Genomic DNA, 24,809 nt, shown 5'->3' on the forward strand with positions numbered 1-24,809 from the left:
TATATGTTTGAACATCTGCTTTTGTTCTTTTCTCACTGTCCATCCTCTCCGTCAATGTTACCCAAAATCGGCTTGCGCTTCAGGGCCTCCTCGCTCTCGCCGTAGCCATGGTCGATCCACATGCGCTTCCAGAAAGGAACAGGAGCGGGACGTTCTTCGCCAAGGATGTACTCCTGCTGCTCGGCGATACGCTGGGAACGGGCCTCATCCTCCGGTGAGAGAACGGCACGCTGCATGCGCGAGGCAATGCGGGGATCGAGAACGATGTCGTTCAGCCAGACGCGCTCCCCCTCGCCTTCTTCGTGCTTGTGCACGGATTTGTGCCACTCCTTCTCAGCGGCCTCTAGGACGGTCTGTTGCTCGAAATTGCGAGATGGGAGGTCGGCGAATGAGCTGTCGGGAGTGGGGGTAGGGTCAACGCTTGCACCGGTGGTCTCGGAGTCTGGGTTGAGAACATCGTCGCTGTATGGCCGGGCATTTGCTGCGAGAACAATTGCAGCAACGTCGCGGCCGACGCTATCGGCGAGGTGCCGCTGTGTGAGGAAGCGGTAGATTCGGATTGGGGTCTTGAGGAAGCCGAGAATGTGAGGGAATTCGACGGGAATGGAGCTGTCGAAGGAGTGGGGGAGGGTAGGGGGTAGGCTAGCGGACGAGTAGTCGGTGGGAGCGATGTATGCGGGCGTAGGACCGGCGGGCTTGGGTTTTTCTTCCTTCTCGGCATCCGTCTTGGTTTCGGAGCTCTCCTTGTCGGCCTCGGCAGTCTCGGCGGGAACGTCCGCGTCGATGCCCTCAACTGTCTCCGGGATCTCGTCGGGAGCCGGGGCAGGGGGTGGAGGTGGTGCGTCCAGCGGTCCAAGCCAGCCCTCGTGCAATCCGCGGATGTATTCCTTCCAGGTATGTCTGCCAATCACGAGATCACCCTTGGGGCCGGGTTCATCGGAGATACCGATGCGTTCGCGCGTCTCGGCAACAATTGCCTCGACACCAGTTTCCTCGGCAGCTGAGCTTGGTTCACCGGCCTTGCGGCGCTGCTTGCGAATGTTCTCCGCCATGCTGGCTCGCACGTCTCCCTCTCGCCGTCCTTCGATCACCGTGTAGTCCAACGCGGCGGCGACCAGGATCGGCTTGACATATTCCTTGAAATGGTCCCGGGCCACGCGCAGGCCATCCCCAGGTGGTGCAGCTAGGTAGACAGTCATCTTGCGGCGCATCTGGTCAATGGGTAGGGGATCGTTCGCAAGGTGAGCCACGAGCTCCGACCATTTTTGTTGCGCACGGCGTTTCTGGCGACGGTCATAGATGAGGGCACCCGTGAATGATCCAGTGATTGTGAGAAAGATCATCCAGTTGCGGGAGGGCAATTTGAAGCGAAAGTTGGGCATGCCTGTTATCACGAGCGTTAGCATCTTTGGCGGACAAAATCTTGGGAATAGAGCCGCACCCATCATTGCGAACACTGGGTTTGGCGGCTTCGGAGCCGCGGTGGGCTTGCTGGCGCCTGTGGCCGCAGCAGCACTTGATGAATCCGCCATTGGAGCTGGATATTGGAGAGATTGAAGGTACGCTCAAGACACGGAGTACACCCGGGGCATACTCGTTCGGGGAAAAAGTCGCCCTCGGGGTTATGTTAGTCCGTTCACGTGATCAAGCACTGGACAAACTCGCGTCGACTTCATCTTGGCCGATGCATGATGCTCTTGGTGTCGATCAGGTTTGCTTCGGACCCCTGGCCAATACTTATCTGTTTGTAGGTTCTTGGGGCAAGTTATGTGAGATCTGCCCGGTCCAGACTGAAATCCTTACGGCATGCAATACGACGCTTCGAACTCGCATGGAGCCTGACATTCCTGTGCACAGTACATACCCCTCCCCCTGGATTGTGTCATCCTTTGTGTTAGTACTCTGTATTCGGAGGGGTGTTTGTTGTGATATAGAATGTGTAGATATATGCCACAATCACACTAGATTGGGGTATAGCTACCCGTAGCCCTTAAGACCTTCAATATTGGCAGTGTATATTCACTAGAACTGTTTAGCCACCTGCTCGTGCGTCCTAGAAACACTTCGAAGCATCACAAACTCGCAGCACATCGTGTTTCAGGTCAAATCGAACAAATCAAGTAAACCCGTCACCTTGATTGGAGGGGCTAGATTGCCTCCTGAGCCACCGCTTCTTTACTCCCCGCCCTCTTTCTTTCTTTCTCATCCACCTTTCTTCCCCGTCCTGTCAAGATGGATCCGAATAACAGGAACAACATGAACTACGGGTACAATGACCGTAACTACAATGGCAATGCCAACAACCGTGCCTATCCCACCACTCCCTCCGCGTTTCCCCAGCCCATCTATCAGACTCAGGGGGCTCAGGACTATGTCGATCCCTCCAACCCAGCGTATGCACCGGGTTACTTCATGCCTCAGCCCTACCCACCTCAGGTGCAGGCGCAGTATGCCCAGCAACAGCAGCAACAGCAGCAGTACGCTCAGCAGCAAGCCTTGCAATCGCCCCAACCCGCCTACCAACAGCGCATGGGCTACGCCAATGACGGTACCAACGGCTTGATCCAGCAATTTTCTAACCAGGACCTCAATGCGAACCGAGCAGGCTTCTTCAATCGGGCTGCATCGCCAGCCCAGCGGCCTCGCACCGCTGGTGGTTCTCCGGCCCAGGCCCCGGCCCAGGCTTCACACCTGATTCCCCCAGTGCCCCGTAGCCCTCGACCCCCCTCTGAGAATGAGGAATTGCAACGTTTCCCCGACCGGTACTCAGAGAATGTGCACAAGCGGGGCAAGGCCGCGAAGGAGCTTGTGACTGTGTTTTTCCACGAGAACATTGAGCGGGCCCGTGACCGTAACATGCGGTAAGTGTACACACGCCTGAAGCTTTGCTTTGCTCTAACCTTTTTTTTTTTTTTTTTTTTGCAGCTCGGCGGAACTCGACAAAACAATTCGTGACCCCAACCTCCCCATTGAGAAGAAGCGCCAGGATGCCGATGTCATCTCAAAAAGAGAATCCGACTTCCTTCGATTCCTACGCACCAAGGAGACTCCGAACAACTTCCAGACTATCAAGATTATTGGAAAGGGTGCTTTTGGTGAGGTCAAGCTCGTGCAGCGCAAGACCGATGGCAAAATCTACGCTCTCAAGTCTTTGATCAAGACGGAAATGTTCAAGAAGGATCAACTCGCCCACGTCCGTGCTGAGCGTGATATTTTGGCGGACTCAAAGGACAACCCTTGGCTGGTCAAGCTACATGCTTCGTTCCAGGACACTGCGTATCTTTACCTGCTGATGGAGTTCTTGCCTGGTGGTGATTTGATGACCATGTTGATCAAATACGAGATCTTCTCCGAGGATATCACCCGCTTCTACATGGCCGAAGTTGTGATGGCAATAGAGGCTGTGCACAAGCTTGGCTTCCTTCACCGGTAGGTGACCTAAGTGACCCAATGCGCAACTTGTTCAACTGAATACTGACAAACGGACAGTGACATCAAACCCGACAACATCTTGCTTGACCGCGGTGGTCACGTCAAGCTTACCGATTTTGGTCTTTCGACCGGAGGCAAAAAGACCCACGATAACGCTTATTACCAGAACCTTCTCAAAAACTCTACTTCCAAGGACCGGAACCGCAACTCTGGTTACTTTAATGATGCGATTAACCTCACGGTATCCAACCGTGGACAAATCAACACCTGGCGAAAGTCCCGTCGTGCCATGGCCTACTCGACTGTTGGAACTCCGGATTATATTGCGCCTGAAATCTTCAACGGCCAAGGATATACCTACCTTTGCGATTGGTGGTCTGTTGGTGCTATCATGTTCGAATGTCTGGTTGGCTGGCCTCCTTTCTGTGCGGAGGACACAACCGATACCTACCGGAAGATCGTCAACTGGAGAGAGTGCTTGTACTTCCCTGATGAGCTGGTTCTCTCGCGTGATTCCGAGTCCCTGATCCGGAGGTAAGCTTTTTCTCCCAAGGTAAAAAGGGAATATCTGCTAACTCTTCTAGTTTCCTTTGTGACCCCGACCACCGTATCGGCAGCGATGGTGGCCAACATGGAGGCGCGTCACAGATCAAGAACCATCCCTTCTTCAGAGGAGTTGTCTGGGATCAATTGCGGAGCATTCGCGCTCCCTTCGAGCCACGCCTCAGCTCCAACATCGATGTGTCATACTTCCCCATTGATGAGATCCCACAGGAGGATACCAGCGCCATCCACCGTGCCCAGGCTCGTGCCATGCCGGACTCACAGGAAGCCGAGATGAGTCTGCCATTCATCGGTTACACCTACAAGGCCTTCAACGCCTTCCAGAGTAACTAGGCTTGCACGTAATCCGAGACTGATCGATTGACGCTGGAAGATTCTAGGAAGCAGGCTGGGCTTGCATCCGTTTTTTAAGCATCCTGTTTTGTCGACCAGACAACACTCGGTTTTGTTTTCATCTCTACACATTATCATTGAGCATATCAGCGCGATGTTTTCCTGAATCATGACCCACCTTTGGTTTCACTTGTTGATATCTAACGCCCTGCATTTTCTTCCGAGGCACGCATACTATTTTTCGGGGGTATCCTGTTAAGAGCAGTTCCTAGTTAGCCTTGGTCTACTAGGATAGGGTCCCCCGAGAGAACAAATGGACTCTATTTTTAGGCGATATATCGGTATTGTAGTGACTGTAACTTTCCTACAACGATCAGACTACGCATGCATGTACTATAAGCAAAGCTGTAGAGTCAAGGATAGGAACATGACTTTTCAAAACCTTGCTGTACAGAATGTCTACAAGAAATATCTTGAAAGTATTGTAGATGGTATTGCCATCATAAGTAGAACGTCAATTGCCATAAAGCCAATCGCTCGAGGTAAACAAATTATGCACATGGAACCCCCAAACGCCTGGTCCCAATTCCCACCATAGAGACAAGAGACAACGATATTTTGTCATCCGAAAGACAGAGTAGATAGCGAAGAGAAAATATCAATCAATCCCGCATAGGCGCCAAACCAGGCACACCACTGAACCGCTCCTCACGCTCAGTCTTGAACATAATCTGCACCCAGAATTCCTTGCTATCCTCATCGAACCAAGTCCAATACCGATCCTCCCGACGATCAATCTCCTTAGCCTGCAACTTAAACCCACAGCTCTGGTACGGCTCCGCAGCAACAACCAGATACTGATAATGACTATCAGGCTCCTCGATTTTCTGCTCAAAAGCCGACATGATACGGACGCGGGGCACAACACCAGGCGTGATCTCCTGGTATTGCAACTGGAATAGCAAACCAAGCTGGCGAGTCAGGGGATCCTGAATCTTGGTGATTTTGTATCCGGGCCGGCCAATCTTGATCATCTGCTTCTTGACCTGCACGCCCATAACGCCAGGCAAAGATGAAGGGTCCTGGTTCCGGCCTTCACGCTGCTCGCGCGCCGCTCGGCGGGCGAGGTTCGTTTGGTGCTTTTTGCCTTGCGTATGGGCTAGGTAGGAGCCGTCATTTTGGTGGACTGTTAGGCAAAGTCGGCACTCAAAGCTACCGACGTGGTTCTTGAAGAAGTAGGGGTCTTTGTCGAGATCGATTGATTCGAGCGCGAGCTTGCGCAGTCGCTCGCGACGGTCGGCGTTGGTTGCGGATTGGGAGGCGACGCCGCCGCCGCCGAATTTGGAGCCTGCGCGGTTCTGGGCCGCGTGTTAGCATCAAATTTACTGAGCTGATATGGTGGATTCATTTCACTGCTCCGGGTTATAAAGGGTGACATACCTGGTAATCCATGATGTCGGCGCAGTCGCTTTAAGAAAGTTGATGAAGATCAAATCGGCCCAGCTTCGAAAGGCCTGGAGATTAGGTAAGCGGGTCTTTTCCATCCATGGATATCACAGTAGAAAGCGGACTCTCTTAAACAAAGGAGACCTCAGGTCTGTTGGAGCTATGAGCACCTCAGTTATAGGCCAACGTCGGTCTTTCGATGGTCATTTATGCACCATTCGCTACGTGGGCATTGTTCAAGGGACCACAGGCGACTGGTTGGGCGTCGAGTGGGACGACGCAACCCGGGGCAAGCATTCAGGAGAGCATAAAGGGATCAGATATTTCTCATGTGAGTTGGTATAACTGTATACAAGGCTATTTGGCTAACTCGGTTTTAGGCAAGAGCAAACAGCCTGTGGCGGGGTCTTTCGTTCGCCCCTCCAGGCCATCAGATCAACCCCGGAGCTTCCTCGAAGCCTTGCGAGAGAAGTACGCTTCTGAGTTTGAAGATCTTTCATGCCTGGCTGTTAGCGAATCATCTCGCAAGAAGGCAATCAAAATCAGCGGCAAAGTCGTTGAAGAAGTTGGCTTTGACAAGATCCGAAAGCAACTCGCGGAACTCAAAGAGCTGCGGATTGTCTTGCTAGATGGCCTCCTAGTTGTTGGCGTGCTTTCGTCCTATGACCAGGTACAAGATGAAGATGCAGCTCAAAAGATTGCTGAAACTTGTCCCAAGATCATCGAATTGGATCTCAGTCGAAGTTTATTGAGCAGGTGGCGCGACGTTTGGGACATTTGCAACCAACTTAAGCACCTGAAACGGTTGAAGTTGAAGTAATTAAAGCCTCTGTCATATGATTCCAGGATGTGTCTAACCAGACGATAGTGGAAACCGATTCCAAGCTTTAGATGATCTGATCTTTGAGGGGATCACTGAACTGCATCTAGAAGACACGCTGCTAAGTTGGGATGAAGTATTCACTACACTCATCTGCATGAAATATGAGCTGACCATCATAGATTGCTGCTGTCACATCCCAATTCCTTGGCTTAGCATCTCTCACGGCATCAGCCAACCAGCTCTCTGAGATATCCTGTCCACTCCCCAACACCATCACCACATTAACCCTCGAGTACAACGAATTCACCTCAATATCAAACCTCCGGCATCTCGCTGCCCTCCCAAACCTGCAGCATCTCTCTGTCCGAGGCAATGCCATCGACACCGTGAACAATGACACAACCACCATGGACTTCCAATTCTCCCAAACCCTCCAGTCCCTCGACCTCTCCCGCAACAAAATCGCCTCATGGGCCTTCCTCAACAGACTCCCCACCCTCTTTCCAGGTCTAACAACCCTCCGCATCTCCGACAACCCCCTCTACGACCAACCACCCCTCCCACTATCCGTCACAGCTACAACGGAACCCTCAAAACCAATGACCGTCGATGAAGCCTTCATGCTAACCCTCTCCCGCTTCCCGTCCTCCCTCACAACCCTAAACTACAGCACCATCAAACCAACAGACCGTTCAAACGCAGAGATGTACTACCTCTCCCTCATCGGGAGAGAACTCTCCGCAACAGCCGAAGCCGAAGAACCCGCCATCCTAGCCACACACCCGCGATACAGCGAGTTATGCGAATTATACACCGAGCCCACCATCACCAGAGCTGTCATATCTATTTCCGGTTCAAGGGTCATTCAGCCGCGGTCCGTAGCAGCACGACTAGTGAAAATGGCATTCCGTCTATCCCAAAACAGCGAGTATGTATCGGAAGTCCGCACAAAGGAGATTCCGGGTTCATTCGATACATACCAAGTCAAAGCGCTTGTCTCGCGGCTCTTTGGGCTCCCAGCATTTGGGTTCAAGCTTGTTTGGGAGACGGATGAGTGGGATCCTGTGGAGAAGGAGAATGTTGAAGCTGTTGATTGGGATGATAGTGAGGATGAGGCTCTGGCAGATCAGGACACAGTGCTTCAGAAGCACGATGGCTCAGATAGTGGGTTTGTACGCCGGGAAGTTGAATTGGTTGATTCGACGAGGGATGTTGGATTCTTGTTTCAGGGTGAAGGAGAAGTCAGGATTCGGGTTGAAGTGCCCTTGGACGCTACTTCTTGAATATAGGATGGGGTATTCTCTGCATCTACATCTACATTTACAGCAAATAAATGCACAGGATTAGAATTTTTGACTTTTTTTGCTGTTCGAAGTAACACATCTAGCCGTAGCCTAGACCTGTTACAGGGTATGGAACTCAGGCTAGATACAGAAAATATTCACACAAGCAGGTGGAAGAAAAGGCCGGAAACGCCAAGGTGCTTTACTCGCTGCCCAGTCCCCCTAACCCCGATAGAAGCAAAGCAAAATCGGAAACGGAGATTGAACCGTATCATTCAGTAGAAAAAGAAACGTAACGCCTGAACCATGATGCTTTTTTTTCGCAAAAGAACAAGATGTGAGCCTCTGCGAGGCAGGATCGAATGTGTAATAGCCGTGGGGGGAAACACGTATGCAAAAGGGAATAAGAAGAATGGCGAGGCAGGTAATGGATTACCCACGGGCAACCCACCACGAGCGAACTGCCATACAGCAAACCCGCTTGTAAATTTGCGTTGTGCCTTTGCCCTCGGCTTCTTCTTCGAGGAACTTTTGCGCAACGAAAAGCTTGGTTCCTGCCTCTTTCTCGGTGGTGTAACCCACCTTGGGCAAGCTGTTGGGGAAATCGGCCCAGCGCTGTCCCAGATGGCGTGCGACGGTGATGGAGTAGATGATGTCGCGGTTTTCGTATGTATCCAGCAATTGCCGGCACCGGCTCAGCGTGTCATCGATCTGCTTGGCCGAGCTTGCTTCATTGTCGTAAAGTGTGAGGAATTCTCCGACCTGGTCCCAGAAATCCAATTGGCGGCTCTGGAACTGATCCGGGGTGTTTGGGGGGTTGGCGGCATCCATGACGAGCTCCCGTGATAGGGGGTTCGAGTCCAGGTGGTTCCATGTGAGCAATGCCTCGACAACGTTCAACCGAGCGCATGCTACACATAGGTTCCAGTCACGCCCTTGTTGTCCACTTTCTGCATCGGGAACCTGGCGACACAGCGCCATACTCTTCCAGATGATCGATGCCTCGAAGCTTTCTAGACGAGCAAGTGTTTCGCCATCTTGGAGATTCCATTCGTTGAAAGCATCAATCAAAGCTGAATAATCAGCCATGAGCTGGGAGTCGGCCATGAGGAACGAGAGTGCCTTTTCTGAATACCAACGAATTTCGAGAAGTTTGTCGATGGCAGGTGCGTATGTAGCCAGGAAGACCGCCTGGATTTCTTCGAGACGACCAGGGGGTAGAGTTGCGACAGGATGAGGGGGAGGAGGGGCAATTCCTCTGAGTGAGAAGAGGTCGTTGATATGGAGGTTTTTGGCTAGAATACACCGTTAGCTCAAACCCAACCTGCACAGTGCCAGTTTGAACTTACCTTTGTATGAGGGCTCGCCCTGTGGGCGTTGCACGGCGTTCTGCATGTCTGTATGATTTGTATGGTCCAACGAAGGATCAAGGGTAGCTCCGTGCTCGTGGTGATCGTTAGAGGTGGATGGTGACTCGGAATGGAGAGAGGGCGCAAATGGTTGAGAAGAAGCGGGCATGTACCCTGGGGGTGCGGAAGGATAGGAAGGTGTCGTTGGTATAGTAGAAGGGCCCTGAGGGTTGACAACAAGCGAAGGAGGGGGATTAGGAGCTGGCTGGATAGCCGAAGGAGTTGATGCTTGGGTCCTAAACACAGGATCGTAGCCCAAACACTCGCGTTTGCTTTTGACGCAATTTCTGCACACGGGATGGGCTTCGTCACACTAAGCAGAATTGAAATTAGCGACTTGGTCAAAGTAAAAAAATGAAAGGCGCAAAAAGGCGAGTTGAGGTGGATTTGACAAAATCGAGGGCGGGGTGCGGGCACAAGCGAGACTCCGCCCCGCGAACTGCAAACTTGCGAACTTGCGACTCACCTTGATTCTTCGTTTGCGACAAGTTAAACAACCCGTTTTGGTGCGTCGCTTGACTTCTTTCTTGTGTCTATTGCCCGATAGCATCTTGTTGGGGTCTCCGGGCAGCTGATACCGCATCTGCGCATTCCCTTGTCCCATGTTGGAGGGATATCCAGTCATGTAGCCCATGGAAGTCATAGGAGGCATGTTGTTGGGGAGTGGTGATCCAATAGGTGCTTGAGGAACCTGTCCCTGGCCAGCGTTATGATACATGTCGGTATTCTGGTAATGCTGAGGCTGCGCCTGGAACTGATGCTGGGAATGCGCCTGCGATGGCTGCTGTCCTTGAGGCTGAGCGGGACTGTGCGCATATTGATATGTACCATTGGGCGGCTGGTAATGACCGCCATTTGTCTCGTGCTGACTCGTCTCGTGTCCAGTGTCCGGGAGACCGGAATGGGAATCGTGGTGGTCCAGATGGCTGTTGTCAAAGGAATGGTCTCCATCCATGGTTGGGATGTCGGTTCCAATTGCTGGTAAGGAGTGGTCGAGCGAGGGCAGAGTTGTATCGATTGCCGGTAGTGATAGGTCTTGCGCCGCAGATGAGCCGATTGTAGGTAATTCATCGAAGGAGTGCAAGTCCGCATCGTCAAACCCATGCGATGTATCCAGAGCTGGGAGGGACGAATCCATCGCAGGAAGCGATGATTCAATCGATGGTAACGTGACATCGGACGCTTGCGCTTGCGCTGGCTGGCTGGCTTCTTCCGAAGGTTGGTCTGTATTCACAGTGTGGGGTGGGCCCGTGGATGGGCGTGGTTCTGCAGGTTGTTCGTATGACGATGCTAGCTCTTGACCTGGTTCGGCATATTGATTCGGTGCCGCCGAAGGCGGCTCGTTCTGCGCTGGTGGTTGGGCTGTCTCCGCTGGCGCATTCGGTTCGGTCGCGGTGTTGGCCGATTCACCAGGAGGGACACTTGAGTCCGTCGGCTCCGCCATGTTGAGCTTCGCAGCCTCTCAATGAAGAATATAATTTCGTAGTTACGATCGGAAGAAATAGTCGGATCAAATTTCGCAAGTAGACTCGAGGGTAACGACTCGAAGAAAGGTCGAGATTTCGAGGTCAAAGGTCGTCTGGTTTGTCGCTGAGCGAGAAATTCAAACCAGATCGGTCGGATTGAGAGTTGGAAATCATTTATTCACTCGAATCTGTGGGGTACAGCATTGGTTAGCCAATGTTCAGTTGGTCAACGATCCCAGAGTCAAGTCCCGCAGCGAAGAACAATAGTTTCCGGTAAGAAAAGAAGCCGTGTCAATCATCTGAGCATAACTTGAGAGCAATTCTTTTGTGTAGAATTTCTCTCGCGCCGTGCCTTGTGTTGTAGAGATGCAATAAAGCCCAATCAAACATGCAGACCATATCTAGGACACAGTCATAAGCGCAAGTGTGAAGGCTCAGCGATATTGACCACAAGAATGGCGATACGACACCCTCCTGGGCCACATGTTCCAATATCATGCTAGTCGATCGAGGTTTTGTACTTCGCATTCGAGACCCAGTCTGCCTCAAATCCAACCGCTTCTGCTCACAGCCCCCGCAGAGTGTCGGTAAACATCGCGAGGCAGATTTTAGACCCCAATGGCCTCTTTCGATAGCAGGAATACCGAACAGGATGTGGGACAGGGTGGCGTGAGGCTCCGGCGCGAGAGAATGGATGCGCATGTCGACGAGAACCAGGCGGATTGGCAGGACTGCGGGGATAATGATAGTGAATTGCAAAGACTTACCAGGGCAATATATTAATATTATAAGAACAAACCAAGCACTAGTGGCAAACAGTGCTGATCTGGTGGTTGGAGGTCAGGAAAAGCGCGAAAGAGGCTAAAGGAGCTTTCCTTTCCGGCGATGAAACTCTCCGCTCTTGCGATCGAGAAAAAAAATTATAGTGGCAACACCGCTTTTACCCCAACTTCATGCAATGTTTATTATTTACTCTATTTTTGGTGCATTTATGTTTCATGCTGAATTCTTATATTCTTATTTTAATCATCTTTGGTTTCAGCTAGCATTTTAAAGTATTGCCCTGCTATTCTGCTGTCCGTTTGATCTATGGAAGCTGTGTATTGTACCTCAAGATCACGATGTTGATACAATGTCACAGAATCAATGGTTCATTCGTTCAGGTAATCTCTTCTTCGCTAGAAGAAAGTGTTGTTCAAACCAGATTCACACCGGCTACAACAGATGGTCTTGAAGGATGACCCCGAGCGATCGTTTAGGCTGTAGATCATAAGATTGCTGCCAGGGGTGCCATCTCAATCATTCTGTGGCTTCATTCCAATCTGCTAGCAGCAACGACTCATTCGTCAGTCCTGCTTTGTCTGGTGCTTGAAACCAGTTGCAGAACTGCGGGGTTATAAATCAATGTACATGATCCAAACTCCATGGTTTTGATGATCAAGGGCGTGGGCATACACGGGCTTGTAAACTTGACAAGTGTGATTTTCGAAAATCTCATCCTCTTCAGAGGCCATCATTTTCTCATTGTTTTAGGCTTGCGCTTCTTGAAAACAACTCCGGGTGTAGCGTCTTCGTTCTGTGGTTTCTCTTCGGCCGGCTCTGCAACCTGCGCAGGTTCTTCGGTCTTGACCTCGGTTGTGGTGGTCTCTTGAGTCTCCGGCTTGATAGGCTCGTCTTCCTTCTTAGCGGTAGACTTAGCAGTAGCATCGGCTTCCTCGGTGGTAGTTTCCTGTCCTTCGAGTTCAACTTTTGGCGTAAAAGTTTTCGTTCTCCTGATGTCTTTAGTGGATGCGAGCAGGTCGTCCAGGTCCTCGTCATCCTTCGCGCCGGGGTATTGCTTCATCCTCGAGCCCCAGCCCTTGTTCACGATTGGTTCTGGGGCATGTTCGTCGTCCTCCTCTTCCTCACCTTCGTGTTTGCGCTTCCGCACTCCAACTGACTTTGTGGGGCCATCGATTCCCTGCGTGGCTTCGATCTTTGTCTCGGATATGGTCTGCCAATCTCCGGCCAAGGCCATATCACGGCGGAATTCTTCAGGAACAGCAACTCCCATTTCTGCAAGCTGTGCAATCTGTTTCTTTCGCTCTTCTAATGTAGCGGGGCGTTCTGCGGGCTTTGGGGCTGGCTGCGTGTTTCGTTTCCATGGCGGTGCGGCGTCCTTGTCCGACACGGACCCGCCGCCGACGGCCTGTCGTAATCGCTCAACCTCGCTTTTCGCGCGTTGTGAATCTCTCTGTTGTTGTTCATTGTCTTTGTGGATTTGTCTGAGGAAGCGCTTGAGGCTGCCTTGATGTTTGGGGCTTGCTTCGTGTTGGGTCTTTTCGAAGGGTGTGTCGCGAATGAAGATCTTACACTGCTTGCACCAGTAGCGCGGCTGCGGACTGATTAGCAAAGGTCAATGAGACAGTTAGGGAATTAAACTCACTGCTGATTTCCAATGTTCAGCCATGGCGGAATGTTGGGGAAGGTGAAGAGAGAAGTTGGAGTGACGTCTGATAAGATGGGAAGTTCTCGGTCTAGTCTCAAAAAGGGAATTTCGTGCCTACTTAGGCCATCAAGTCCTTGGACTATTTAACTACAACGTTTCCACCTCCTATCACTTATTTTAGGTTGTTAAAGCTCGCGTGAGAGCTAGTTGGCTTTTAGAATCTCTATGATGCGCGAGAGGCACCCATCTAGTGATCATATCACGCTATGTATATCTCTCTTCTAGCTCCCGAGGTGTACTAACTAACGTAATTCACTACCGAGCTGGACACACTACCGAGCTGGACACCCCACCTAACCTATCAATTTTAAATGCATTTATCTTAACCAAAACGCCATTAAATTCAATTAGCTAAACTCGAGGTCTATTAGGACATGCATTTCTCTTATGACCTTTATTTCCACATGCTCCACACTTCGGTAAGGCCCTCGTACGCGGCTGTAAAGGTGCCGGAGGCGGTCTTGCCTAGCGTGGTATTGGTGCTATAATTGCTTGCTCCGGCTGCATTGTTAATGTAGAGGCCTCTAAAACTGAGAGGCCTTCTTCGAGAGGTATTTGCCTTGTAGACCGAGTTCTTTTTCGCTTCTTCTTCTCGTTTTCAGCGCGCAATTCGCTAACTTCTCTCTCGAGCAAAGCTATCGAATGTATTGTGATTTGGTAGGCCTTTAAAACCTGATTTATCGCGGAGTTAAGCGGGCTCGGTGGGCTTTTTGAGCGCTGTCTTAGTAAAGCTTTAATTGGGGAAGCTTGTTTTTGTAATTAGACGTCGTTCGAAGGCGTTTTTGGCTCCTACGCGCTTCCTCGGCTCGAGGGGGTGTCGGGGTTCGAAGGCAAATATTAAGCTTTAAGGTCACTCGATCGGGATTAAAAGGTATTAAACCGGCGGCGGCGAAGCTATTCTTAATAGTCTCCGATTTAAATGCCTCAGTTCGCGCGGACGGGTAGGCTTCGAGGAAGTCTAGCTTATCAATATAGTTGATTCTAACACGCATTTTTGTCTTGATAAGCCGACTATAAGAGCGCTTTAAGACCGCAAAACAGCCGATATCGAGAGGCTATAAAAGGTAAGACGAATGCGGAGGCATACAAATTGCGATAATATCGTTCTTTTCGCAAATTTGATCGAACTCCGCGGTTAAATGACTTCCGTGGCCGTCGAGTATCAAAAGTCTATACTTCCCCTTCGTACGCGAAGAAGTAGACGGAATAAAGAGCTTTTCGAGCTAACGAAGGCTAATTTCATTAGAAGTCCACCCTTTCGGACTAACCTCGAAGCGCTAGTCGTCCGGAAGGCTATCGAACTAAGATTCGACGTAGACTTTGCCCTTAAAGATCACGCACGGAGGAAGCGCGTATCCCGAGGAATTTATACACTTAATTGCGGTAACCCACTCGCGATTTCTAGGTTACAAAAGTGCTCGCCGACCGTAGTATTCCCTTCTTATGATCACCTTCGCGGTTGTAACTAAGCCTATTACGAAACTAGTCTCGTCGAAGTTATAGATATCGTCGGGGTCGATACTATATTGAAGTATAGTCTTTTAGACGAGAGAAAACCAATCTGTAATAGTCTTCGGGTCTTCGTATTACGCACGCTCGAAATTGTACCGTTTTGAGAATCGGGAGGAAAGGAGAGGATGCCTTTTAACGAATTTTGTAACCCAATTCTCGCCGACCGAAAGAACGGGGGTAGATCCACGCGCCGCGAGTAATAGATCCGCTATTTCTCGTACGGTAGAAGGTCTAGGGGCTGCACCGCGAGAATCCATAGAGAGAATCCATTTTTGAAGTGATTCCTCTTCAATTTCGGTCAATTTATAGGAATTAGCGCGATAAATCGCGCGGTTTTGAACCCCATTAAGGCGTGTAGCGAGAGTTGAATTCGGTACGTTAAATTGGCGCGCTGCTTCACGAACAGACGAGATAGTTTGATTCTTAATAGCCTAGATAGCTAGTAAGATCCTACCCTCTTGCTCTTCTCGTTTTTGAGAGGATTGAGTACGAATTGGTGGCATGGTAGGTGGTTAAAGAAGGAAGGTCTAATTAATTGACGCGTTTTGGGTGGGGTGTCCAGCTCGGTAGTGTGTCCAGCTCGGTAGTGAATTACGTTAGCCCTAAACCTCTACAAAAGCTCAACACAAATTCTCTTCTTTTGTCGCATTGCTTCCTTTAATCTAACTGGAACAGAGTCATATTTCCATACACAACCATTTTCCGGGCAAGATTCCTGGGTTGACTCTAGCTTTTAGTACCAAAAAAAGAGGGAGCATTTCTGCTGACGGTACCCTTATTGCTTGTCTCTTACTGTATCTATGTCTTGAACGAATAAACATTGAAATATCTGACCTTTCGCACCGCCATAGTATCTATAGATCAGCTTGTTCTGGAACCGGGCTCTTCAGCTTTCCAACCTGAAGAGCCATGCTGATATTTTCAATAGCCCACTCTTCCATAGCGAGGATAGTCTGACATAGTTAGCTTTATGACAATATCACCGAAACATTCAAAACTCACCTCACTAGTCCAAGTACCCATATGAGGCACCAGCATCACATTCTGGTTGCTAAGCAAGCCGGGATGAATCGTGGGCTCCTCTTCGAAGACATCGAGACCAGCTGAAAACACCTTGCCACTATCAAGGGATTCAACCAGAGCAGCTTCATCCATGACAGCTCCACGAGCAGTGTTAACAACAACAACACCGTCTTTCATCTTGGCAAATTCGGCTTTGCTGATAATATGGCGTGTGTTTTTCTTCGGGTCGTCAGCACCATGCATCTGAGTCACTTCGACAACAACTTACGTTCAATGGCAGATTCAAACTGATCACGTCACTGGTAGATAAGAGCACATTAAACGGCACATACTCAGCCCCACCAGACAATTCGTCGCTCAATTTGCGGCGATTGTGATAAATAACCTTCATCCCGAATGCCTCGGCCTTCTTCTTCAGGTTACGTCCAATGCCACCCATTCCCAAAATGCCAAGGACTTTGCCTTTGGGATCATGGCCGAGGGTGGTGCAGGGTGACCACGCCATTTACCCTGGCGAAGAGCATTCATACCCGTGTTGAAGTTGCGTAGTGCGCCCAGGATCAAAAACATGTTTACATCGGCGGTGGCATCATCCACTGCGGTTGGGACGTTGGAAACCCGGATTTGAGGGCTGCGTGCGCTGCATGCATGGACATCGATCTGGTCATATCCCGCTCCTATAGAGAGATCAGCCCGGATTGTCCTTCAATATTCGCATAGGGAAGACGTACCACAGTGCGCAATATATTTGAGCGAGCTTGGCATTATATTCACAAGTTCTTCATCAACAAGCCCTGTAATGCTTGTAGAGAAGATTGTCCGATAGATCGCGACAACACCGTCTAGTTTTCCGTCTTTGCATTCTTGGATGAACTCCGCTCGGTTGGTTGCTGTTGGCTCGATTAGCTCTGCTAGTTCACCCAATGCGCTCCAGGCTGTTGAAGCACTGTTCCCGGGTTAGCAGTGAATTGGCAATCTCAGGCGAGACAGGGGCAGACATACTGGCTAATACTTCCAAGGAGGAGGACCTTGGGCTTAGCACTGGTTGGGCTCATTTTGATTATGCTTGGTTCTGTATCCAAGAAGGTGATCAGTCAATCGAAGATTTGGGATGATATAAGTTATTTCCGTTTCACTGTTATCCAGCCTGCTTCCCAACTATCCAATAACACAACTTCGGATGGAGCTACGCCGAGGCGCCTTCCGTTGACATGTTCGAACTCACCGGGAGATTATGCAAGTGATGCTCGTTTGGCCAGCCAACTGTGTTGTTGAGGGGATAAATCCCAATGTACGAGAGATGAAATTCACTCCGAGGAAATAGTCATAGAACGCGAAGGAAGCATAGATAAGAGTCATATTGTAACATCGGCCGAGAAGCGTCCCCCGCCAGACTTATCGGCTTTCCCCGCCGAACCTCAAGAGAAGATTTCGGAAAGTCGCCCGAAGAACCAAGGAATTTCTAAAGAAGTTCTGTAGGGTGTCATGCAGAGTATATTGTGAATCCAATTTGAGAGCGCTTTGGGGGCTCAGTAGGGCTAGATATAGATTTGAATGAAATGGTATACAGATAGAGCCAAACAACTTCAAGACCCTTCAACCAGAACACGAGTCCAGTCAAACTTCCTCCATCGCTTCCTGAACCCATCAACTCGGCGGTCACCGCGGTTCCAGCGTCCCTGCCGCTTGATGACGTCCGGCGCAACATCTAACATACCACCGATAATCTCACGAGCAAAGAGATCACCACGAGGCCAGCGAGAATCGTCCTCCACAATATGACCCAGGCCACCATCGAGTTCGAACCAGACGTGGAAATATGGCATCTCCTTAACCAAGGTTCGGCGAAAGGCGGACCGACCTAATCCTTGCTTTGATTTGGCCAGAGTATCAATGAGCTTGCGATGCTGCGACCACTCTGACTCTGCGCTGAGGATTGCCTCTTTGAAGAACGCGGGAGATGTCTCTCCAAGGCTGTAGGGCAATGGCACCACTTCCATAGATGCGTGTCGTTTGCGTTGCGGCTGGGCTGCGTTCTCGTAGAAAATCACATCTCGCCCTTGGTCGTGGTACATGCGCGTGAGACTCTTCATGAAGTTGCGAATTTCTTCCCACTCGTCGTCATCACACTCCATTAAGTTAGTGCGATGCTGAATTGGCACGATGGTAGCACCGCCTTCGCTGATCTCGGGTTCAGTGGGGAGTGTGAGGAACACTCTTGTCGCAAGGGACACCACTGGGGCAACGGGGGGTGTGCCCTTATCTTCATTGTGACAAAGTGGGCAGTTATCCAAGATCCGGTTCATCTTGTGGAAATCATTAATCGTCGTGTTTTTGAGATCGATTTCAGATCGATGCATTCGTTTGGCGAGCTTGGACGCATTGTCGTCCATGTACTCTAAGTCATTCTACAGTTGTGTTAGTTATGATAGGCGCAAAGAGAAGGAGTAAGACATACCTCGAACTTAGCATCACGGCCGATTCGCTCTGCCAACCGTTGTCCCTCTCCGCCGGGTTGACCACGGGTCTTGCGCTCTTCACGAACCATATCTTCGATACTCATGTCTTCATTTGCTTCCACCTGGCCTCTTTCGCGGCCTCTCTTGGTATCGATAGACTTGACCTCATTCCTTGAGCCCGCCAGCATTCGGTTCTCCATAACACCAAGAACCACAACATCAGATTCTTTGCGATTCGACATCGCCGCCGCCGCAGCATTGTATTTTTCTTCAAGCTCAGCGGCATCTGAACCACCCTTGAGCTTCGCCTTCATCATCTGAGCTTTCATGCGGTTCAATGCTGTCATATCAAGGGGCCTGGTGGTATTTGGAGGAGGCACAGTATCCATTTTCTTGCCTTGGCCCTCGGCTTGGAATTCTTGCTCAGGATCACGTACATGCTCAAGCGGGCCTCGTTTGACATCATTTTGAAGTTTCCTCTCTTGGAAAAGCTCCCCGCTAGGCTTCTCCTTGCCCACGTAAGAATTGCCGTATGTTTTTCGACGTTCAATCTCGGTTTCCTCTTCACGGGCGTCGTCGAATGACCTGAGATCCCCAAATCGCTCGGCAGCAATCTCATCCACAGACCGGCCGCTTTCCTCGGCCTCTCTGTACACTCCTTTAAGCTTCATCATCCTCCATTGGGAGCCCGAGTCTCCAAAAGTGTAGTCGACCTCATGCTGGGCAGGCTCGTCCTCTATATCCTCAACCGTTTTTCCATCCCTGAGATCTCGTAGATGATGATTGAGCTCTTTGTTGTGGATCTTCAACTCATAGTCTGCCGCGAGCATTTTCGGTTTGTCCTCCTCCTTCTGCGTATGGTCGGGTCGATGGACGTATTCAACGTCAAGGGAGGAAGGAGCTTCCATCCAGGAATCTCGCTTTAAGCTAGTAGGCTCCTCTTGGATCACCGATTTGGCAGCGGAAGGCTCTCCTTCCTCGTGTCGGTGTCGACGTTTGTGATCGTGCTCCTCGCCTTGGTCGGTAGAGTGACGCGAACGCTTGTGCCGATGGCCATCATCGTCGCGGTGGCGCGACTCACGGTCTCGCTCGCTGCCACGTTCCCGGGATCTTGAAGAATGCCGCCGGTGATGGGTTGAACGGTGAGAGCGGTGGTGCCTCGAGCGGTCTTTGCTGCGGTCGCGATCGCGATCGCGGTCGTCTCGATGGCGTCGCTCTCGATCGACTCTTTCGTGTTGCCGGTCTTTCCCCTCGGCCAATGACTTCTCAAAGTCTTCCAAGGTCATCGTGGTGGTGTGGAAAGGGGATGGAGCCTGAGCAAAAAGCTGAGTTGGAATGACGTTTAAAGTGCCGGGCGGTCCAGGCGCAGATCTTCCCCGCGACAAAAAGATTTCAGCCAAAAAAAAAGAGCTTATCGTTCTTCACTTGCGCATCTCCGACACTTCCACCACAGGCCTGCATTTCAACAGACTTTGTAGCTTGACAGTTTTTATCAGGTCTTTCTACGTTAAAACCATCATCATGCCGTCTCCGGTGTCCGTGGTCTGCGTGGGCATGGCAGGTTAGATGCAATCGTTTATCACCAACTTACCGGCAGAGTTCTAACCATTTTTGATGCAACAGGCTCAGGAAAGACGACTTTTATGCAGAGAATTAACTCCCATCTTCACGAAAAGAATACGGTGCCATATGTCCTCAACCTCGACCCCGCGGTGCATTCAGTGCCGTTCGATAGCAACATTGATATCCGGGATTCGATCAACTACAAGGAAGTGATGAAACAGTACAACCTTGGCCCCAATGGAGGCATCTTGACCTCCCTCAACCTGTTCGCCACCAAGGTCGACCAAATCATCTCTCTCCTGGAAAAGCGCACCGCTCCGAATCCCGAAAACCCTTCCGCAAAGCCCATCGAACACATTCTGGTCGACACCCCTGGCCAAATTGAAGTTTTCGTCTGGAGTGCCTCGGGTAGTATTCTTCTCGAGACTCTCGCATCATCATTCCCGACAGTCATCGCATATATCATCGACACACCCCGTGCCAGCTCTACCAGTACCTTTATGAGCAACATGCTTTACGCATGCAGTATCTTGTACAAGACCAAGCTACCCATGATCCTGGTTTTCAACAAGACCGATGTCAAGGACGCTGAATTTGCCAAGGAATGGATGACCGACTTCGATGCATTCCAGCAGGCTTTGCGACAGGAAGAAGAAGCAGGCGCCTTCGGAACCGAAGGTGGTGCTGGTGGTTTCGGCTCTGGCAGTGGATATATGGGATCTCTGCTGAACAGCATGAGTCTGATGCTGGAGGAGTTCTACCGCCACTTGAGCGTTGTTGGTGTCAGCTCCATGACCGGCGACGGTGTCGACGAGTTCTTCGAGGCCGTGGAAACCAAGCGACAGGAGTTCGAGCGTGATTACAAACCCGAGCTGGAGCGCAAGAAGAAGGAGCGGGAAGAGCAGAAAGAATCCCAGCGGGAGCTTGAACTCGGAAAACTAATGAAGGATATGAGCGTCTCTGGATCTAGCGCACGGGCACAGAAAGGTCCTAGCCACGAGCCTGAGACTGTCAGTGAGGCCGAAGATGATGAAGACGATATCATCAAGCGCGGCTTGGCTGATGGCGAGGCTGATAGTGACTATGAAGACTATGAGGGAGCTGATGCGGGCAACGATGAGGGTCTCTCCCAGCGTTACAAGGAAGCACTTTCCGGTGCACAGAGTGCCCCTTCAAACCAGGACAACAGCTTCACAAGATATCTGCGCGCGAGCCAAATGGGCCAGTGAGCAATAAGTCTCCTGCGAAACAGAAGTCATGTTTAATGGGTTATCGATCTCCATGGACTCTTTTGGTCTTAAGGCGTTGTGGTCTTAGAGGCGCTTTTTCTTGCATTTAAACCAATTTCTATATATCTCATCAGTCAAAAATATCCTGGTCTTCCTACTTGTTTTCAAAGTGGTAGAACGAACTGTGTGCAAACAGGACAAACGGGCTATTTAAACGGGTTATTTGAACTGACGTCACTCACCTATAATGCTTCAGCCTTGCAAAGCTTCTCTTCTTGATATTCACCCAAAACTTGTTAAGCTTCAAAACCCTCGAATCTATTAGCGAACTGTGCAAAATGGATGTGAGTTACCACTGCCAGAGCCCAAAGGCTATACAATACAGTCGTTGAATGAACAGGTGCTAAAGACTAAAAGGTGTTTCAAGCCTACACATACTCGACGGCCGCATGGCTGTCGCTTCAAAGCCTACCCTTGATTGCTGGGCCAAGCATGATAGTATCTATGCTACTGGACGAGACTCGACCCGCTTCCTGTACGTGACCCAGAACTCTCCGAGCCATATCCATGATATGTCACATACACTCATGCTATTCTTGAAGCGTGCTGACCTTTTGCGCCATAAGCTATTGAGATCTACTTCGCCCGGTGCCTCGGCTTCAGTCTTCTCACAATTACCGTCTTGACTGTGATGTTGACCGGCTCAGTTCCTTTAACCTCCGATATCAAGGACCCTGTCGCAGCTGACGAGGGTGATCCCAAGGCACCATACGCTGTGCCCACTCTGATGGTCACATCTGTGTACCACGCCGTGTCTGCATTCTACGCCTATACTTGGTATGTTACTGGTGGACAAGGCACTTTTGCCGTTGCCGTGGCTGGGTCTTCGGGTCTTGCAGCTGTTGGGCTGTGGTGTATGCTCTTTGCTAGTAGTCATGGCAGGATTAGTCGACGAACGGGTGCGGACAAGAGGACGACGGGATTCCCTTTCAAGAACTCGGAAGCGGCGAAGAAACACGCAGGCAAGAAGGGGCTGTAGGCTTAGATTGACACCTGGTGCCACCTATTGCTCTCGGCTATATTTGGCTTTGCATTGAACGTGGAATAGCACTAAACAGATAGGCAATAATGTATTTAAGTCGAAAGTTGCAAGTTGCAGTGAAATTGATACGGATGTGTTTATGCTTATAGCAGCACGGAATGATCCGAGCTTTTCCCCCACACTCAGCAACTGAGCAACCTCCAACCTCAAAAGCAGCATGCCGCTCCACATCTCAAAGGATGAGATAGCTGCGCGAATGGCAATGTCCATGAACAACTCGAGCCTCTCCAATCTCTTCGAACCGTTCCAGTACCGCCCACCCGACAGTGTCGATCCCAACGTGACACATACCCAACACACCTTCATCCGCCCGCAACTCGGCGCGGTCAATCATTTCCTAAGCACACCCCAGTCAGCCCAACAACATCAACCGCATGTAGATCGACATGGAGCCGGCGCCGGCGCTACTCCACACCTGCAACCACAAGACGGAGCCCCAGGTCAGATCAGCTTACAGCAATCGCGAGACTTCAACAATGGGATTGATGGTAGCGCGCATCTAGCACATATGCGAGGCGTCTTGCAGGGCTCTGCTGCTGGACAAATGATGCCGCCGACGACACTGTCGCAAAGCGGACTTGCGATTGGGAATCCCAATATCGCGCACCCGACCCAGAATAATGGACTGGCGATGCTCCAGTCGCCGTCTCAACCGTTTCAACCGGAATTTACCGCGCTAGATGCTGAGCCTATTGGTCCGGTGACTTTCAGCACAACTTCGGAAGAAGCTGGTATGAAGATTATCCCGGATCCTCCTAACTTGGAGTATTGGCGGAATAGGCTGTTCAACGTTGATGAAATGATCACCTTGAGCGAGGAGGAGTATGGTCTTCACTGCGCGCGATGTATGGATGATACTACTGATCACTGACTTACATTTCGCTACACAGGTTCCAGACTTATTTTCCGCACGTTGACAATGTGTACTCGCATCGCTCAACGCAACGCTACAAAAGTAGACCGTTTGTCTCTCATTACTGGGACTGTCGACTAAGAGGACGGCCTCCTGGTACTCCCAAATCGGATAACCCAGACAAAAAGAAACGTAAACGCACGGCCAGAGAGCGAGATCTTTGCCATGTCAAAATTAAAGTCGTGGAATACTTTCCTCAAGCAGAGTCAAACACGAATATTATGCCCGTAACCTCGACTCCTCCACCTCCTCCAGCTCCAACCACCGTCCCTGGTATATTCACATGGGCTCTGGATAACCCGGAATCTACGAGAAAAAGCAGTGGTCAAGCATTTCAAACGATCACTCCGAGTCACAGTCTTCCACCAAACCATCCAGGTGCTAAAGGGGCGAGATACTATACTATCCAACGAGTGAATGGTAACGGCGCAAATGGGAAGAATGATGGTGTGACTGGTGGTCATCGACATACACTAGAGGAGAGCGACCGCGTCAAGAAGAATAGTGTTCAGCGATATCTGAATAGGGAAACGAAGGACAAGAGAAATAAAATGGTATGTTCGATTTGTTGGGACTTGGAGCTCCCCGCATGCTACGTCACTGCCTTGGACTTCCCATGATATCCCCACACCAGCGTAACACATTAATTACACTGCAACATTCATCTTGAGACTATTCTTTCGGTTTTCCGCTCTAACACCATATAAAATAGGAACACGTCATGTCCTCAGGCCGGGATCAAAAGTCATACCATACAAAAGCGACAGGCCTGGCCGCTGAGACAGTGGACAAACACTCCGCCGAGTCCAAACTCAAGCTTTATGGAAGTTGTTTCTGGTGAGGTTTCCCACCAACTACTTTGTGGATATAACTGACTCTGCTTTAAGCCCCTTTGTGCAGCGGGTATGGATTGCATTGGAGTTGAAAGGTATCCCGTATCAGTATATTGAAGTCGACCCGTATCAAAAGCCCGATTCCCTGCTGGAGGTGAATCCAAGGGGACTTGTTCCAGCATTGCGACATGATGACTGGGGATGCTATGAAAGCAACGTGTTGTTGGAATATGTGAGGAGCCCTTGAAAGCTCGTAATACCAATCAGCTCACTGATTATATTATCACAGCTCGAGGATTTGAACACTGGAACTGCATTGCTACCGCGAGATGCGAAGCTGCGTGCTCACTGCCGACTGTGGGCAGACCATGTGAGTAGACAGCCATCCATGGATATTTGTTTCGATGGTTCCATTACTGATAACCCCAGATCAATCGGCATATTGTGGCGAATTTCTACCGCGTTCTGCAGGAGCAGAACCAGCAGACACAGATCCAAAAGGCGCAAGATCTGCGAACTTCAATCGACCAGTTGCTGGAAGCGGCACATCCCAAAGGACCATTTTTCATGGGCGCGCAAATGAATCTTGTAGATGTCCAAGCTGCGCCATGGATAATCCGGCTGAAAAGAGTCCTGAAACCATACCGCGACTGGCCAGATGCCGAAGAGGGAAGTAGATTAGCGGCTTGGGTGGATGCAATTGAAAACGATCAGCATGTCCAGGCGACAACTAGCACCGATGAGCTGTACCTCGACAGTTACCAGCGCTATGCCCGTGAGTAGATCCCGCGCCTCTTTGACATCCCTTGCCATCTTGCTGACTCTCCCTCAGAGAACCGCCCGAACACATCACAGGTCGCGAATGCGATCAACTCAGGAGAAGGTCTTCCCTGAGTCCGGGTGGGATGTGTCCGAGACATTGTGTGAACAA

General features: G+C 50.5%; 11 protein-coding genes across 11 annotated transcripts; 5 read left to right on the forward strand and 6 right to left on the reverse strand.

Annotated features, from left to right (window-relative positions):
- Window positions 1-32: 32 nt before the first annotated feature.
- On the reverse strand, window positions 33-1,532 carry N7446_011299 (Tim22-complex subunit TIM54; the record flags this gene model as incomplete). Its single annotated transcript, XM_058520041.1, has 2 exons — window positions 33-1,384; window positions 1,442-1,532. 2 exons carry the CDS (start codon window positions 1,530-1,532, stop codon window positions 33-35), a joined length of 1,443 nt encoding a protein of 480 aa, XP_058367565.1.
- Window positions 1,533-1,676: 144 nt separating this feature from the next.
- N7446_011300 (serine/threonine protein kinase CBK1) lies at window positions 1,677-4,756 on the forward strand. The gene is made up of 4 exons (XM_058520042.1): window positions 1,677-2,861; window positions 2,926-3,429; window positions 3,490-3,966; window positions 4,017-4,756. The coding sequence occupies exons 1-4, from the start codon at window positions 2,233-2,235 to the stop codon at window positions 4,327-4,329; spliced, it is 1,923 nt and encodes a 640-aa protein (XP_058367566.1). The 5' UTR covers window positions 1,677-2,232; the 3' UTR covers window positions 4,330-4,756.
- A 69-nt stretch (window positions 4,757-4,825) lies between these two features.
- Window positions 4,826-5,791, reverse strand: N7446_011301 (spliceosome assembly protein PRP11). The gene is made up of 2 exons (XM_058520043.1): window positions 5,770-5,791; window positions 4,826-5,687 (listed from the first exon to the last, which is right to left on the reverse strand). The coding sequence occupies exons 1-2, from the start codon at window positions 5,779-5,781 to the stop codon at window positions 4,992-4,994; spliced, it is 708 nt and encodes a 235-aa protein (XP_058367567.1). The 5' UTR covers window positions 5,782-5,791; the 3' UTR covers window positions 4,826-4,991.
- Window positions 5,792-5,918: 127 nt separating this feature from the next.
- On the forward strand, window positions 5,919-7,881 carry N7446_011302 (uncharacterized protein; the record flags this gene model as incomplete). Its single annotated transcript, XM_058520044.1, has 4 exons — window positions 5,919-6,106; window positions 6,156-6,591; window positions 6,644-6,731; window positions 6,778-7,881. Exons 1-4 carry the CDS (start codon window positions 5,938-5,940, stop codon window positions 7,879-7,881), a joined length of 1,797 nt encoding a protein of 598 aa, XP_058367568.1. The 5' UTR covers window positions 5,919-5,937.
- A 432-nt stretch (window positions 7,882-8,313) lies between these two features.
- Window positions 8,314-10,734, reverse strand: N7446_011303 (putative C6 finger domain protein; the record flags this gene model as incomplete). Its single annotated transcript, XM_058520045.1, has 3 exons — window positions 8,314-9,176; window positions 9,231-9,603; window positions 9,757-10,734. 3 exons carry the CDS (start codon window positions 10,732-10,734, stop codon window positions 8,314-8,316), a joined length of 2,214 nt encoding a protein of 737 aa, XP_058367569.1.
- A 1,535-nt stretch (window positions 10,735-12,269) lies between these two features.
- Window positions 12,270-13,205, reverse strand: N7446_011304 (putative formin binding protein; the record flags this gene model as incomplete). The annotated part of the gene is made up of 2 exons (XM_058520046.1): window positions 12,270-13,130; window positions 13,182-13,205. The coding sequence occupies 2 exons, from the start codon at window positions 13,203-13,205 to the stop codon at window positions 12,270-12,272; spliced, it is 885 nt and encodes a 294-aa protein (XP_058367570.1).
- A 2,405-nt stretch (window positions 13,206-15,610) lies between these two features.
- N7446_011305 (D-mandelate dehydrogenase-like dehydrogenase) lies at window positions 15,611-16,834 on the reverse strand (the record flags this gene model as incomplete). Its single annotated transcript, XM_058520047.1, has 6 exons — window positions 15,611-15,709; window positions 15,759-15,998; window positions 16,048-16,241; window positions 16,289-16,456; window positions 16,511-16,725; window positions 16,782-16,834. The coding sequence occupies 6 exons, from the start codon at window positions 16,832-16,834 to the stop codon at window positions 15,611-15,613; spliced, it is 969 nt and encodes a 322-aa protein (XP_058367571.1).
- A 431-nt stretch (window positions 16,835-17,265) lies between these two features.
- N7446_011306 (putative cell cycle control protein (Cwf19)) lies at window positions 17,266-19,524 on the reverse strand (the record flags this gene model as incomplete). The annotated part of the gene is made up of 2 exons (XM_058520048.1): window positions 17,266-18,187; window positions 18,238-19,524. 2 exons carry the CDS (start codon window positions 19,522-19,524, stop codon window positions 17,366-17,368), a joined length of 2,109 nt encoding a protein of 702 aa, XP_058367572.1. The 3' UTR covers window positions 17,266-17,365.
- Window positions 19,525-19,759: 235 nt separating this feature from the next.
- On the forward strand, window positions 19,760-21,030 carry N7446_011307 (putative ATP binding protein; the record flags this gene model as incomplete). The annotated part of the gene is made up of 2 exons (XM_058520049.1): window positions 19,760-19,799; window positions 19,862-21,030. 2 exons carry the CDS (start codon window positions 19,760-19,762, stop codon window positions 21,028-21,030), a joined length of 1,209 nt encoding a protein of 402 aa, XP_058367573.1.
- A 338-nt stretch (window positions 21,031-21,368) lies between these two features.
- Window positions 21,369-22,069, forward strand: N7446_011308 (uncharacterized protein; the record flags this gene model as incomplete). The annotated part of the gene is made up of 3 exons (XM_058520050.1): window positions 21,369-21,374; window positions 21,448-21,565; window positions 21,657-22,069. 3 exons carry the CDS (start codon window positions 21,369-21,371, stop codon window positions 22,067-22,069), a joined length of 537 nt encoding a protein of 178 aa, XP_058367574.1.
- A 220-nt stretch (window positions 22,070-22,289) lies between these two features.
- Window positions 22,290-24,772, forward strand: N7446_011309 (glutathione S-transferase family protein; the record flags this gene model as incomplete). Its single annotated transcript, XM_058520051.1, has 7 exons — window positions 22,290-22,954; window positions 23,023-23,599; window positions 23,758-23,882; window positions 23,933-24,110; window positions 24,168-24,248; window positions 24,308-24,653; window positions 24,711-24,772. 7 exons carry the CDS (start codon window positions 22,290-22,292, stop codon window positions 24,770-24,772), a joined length of 2,034 nt encoding a protein of 677 aa, XP_058367575.1.
- Between the last annotated feature and the right edge of the window lie 37 nt (window positions 24,773-24,809).

Source organism: Penicillium canescens, assembly GCF_028828765.1.
Source record: "Penicillium canescens strain IBT 15451 chromosome Unknown utg000008l_segment0_segment0, whole genome shotgun sequence".
NCBI lineage: Eukaryota > Fungi > Ascomycota > Eurotiomycetes > Eurotiales > Aspergillaceae > Penicillium > Penicillium canescens.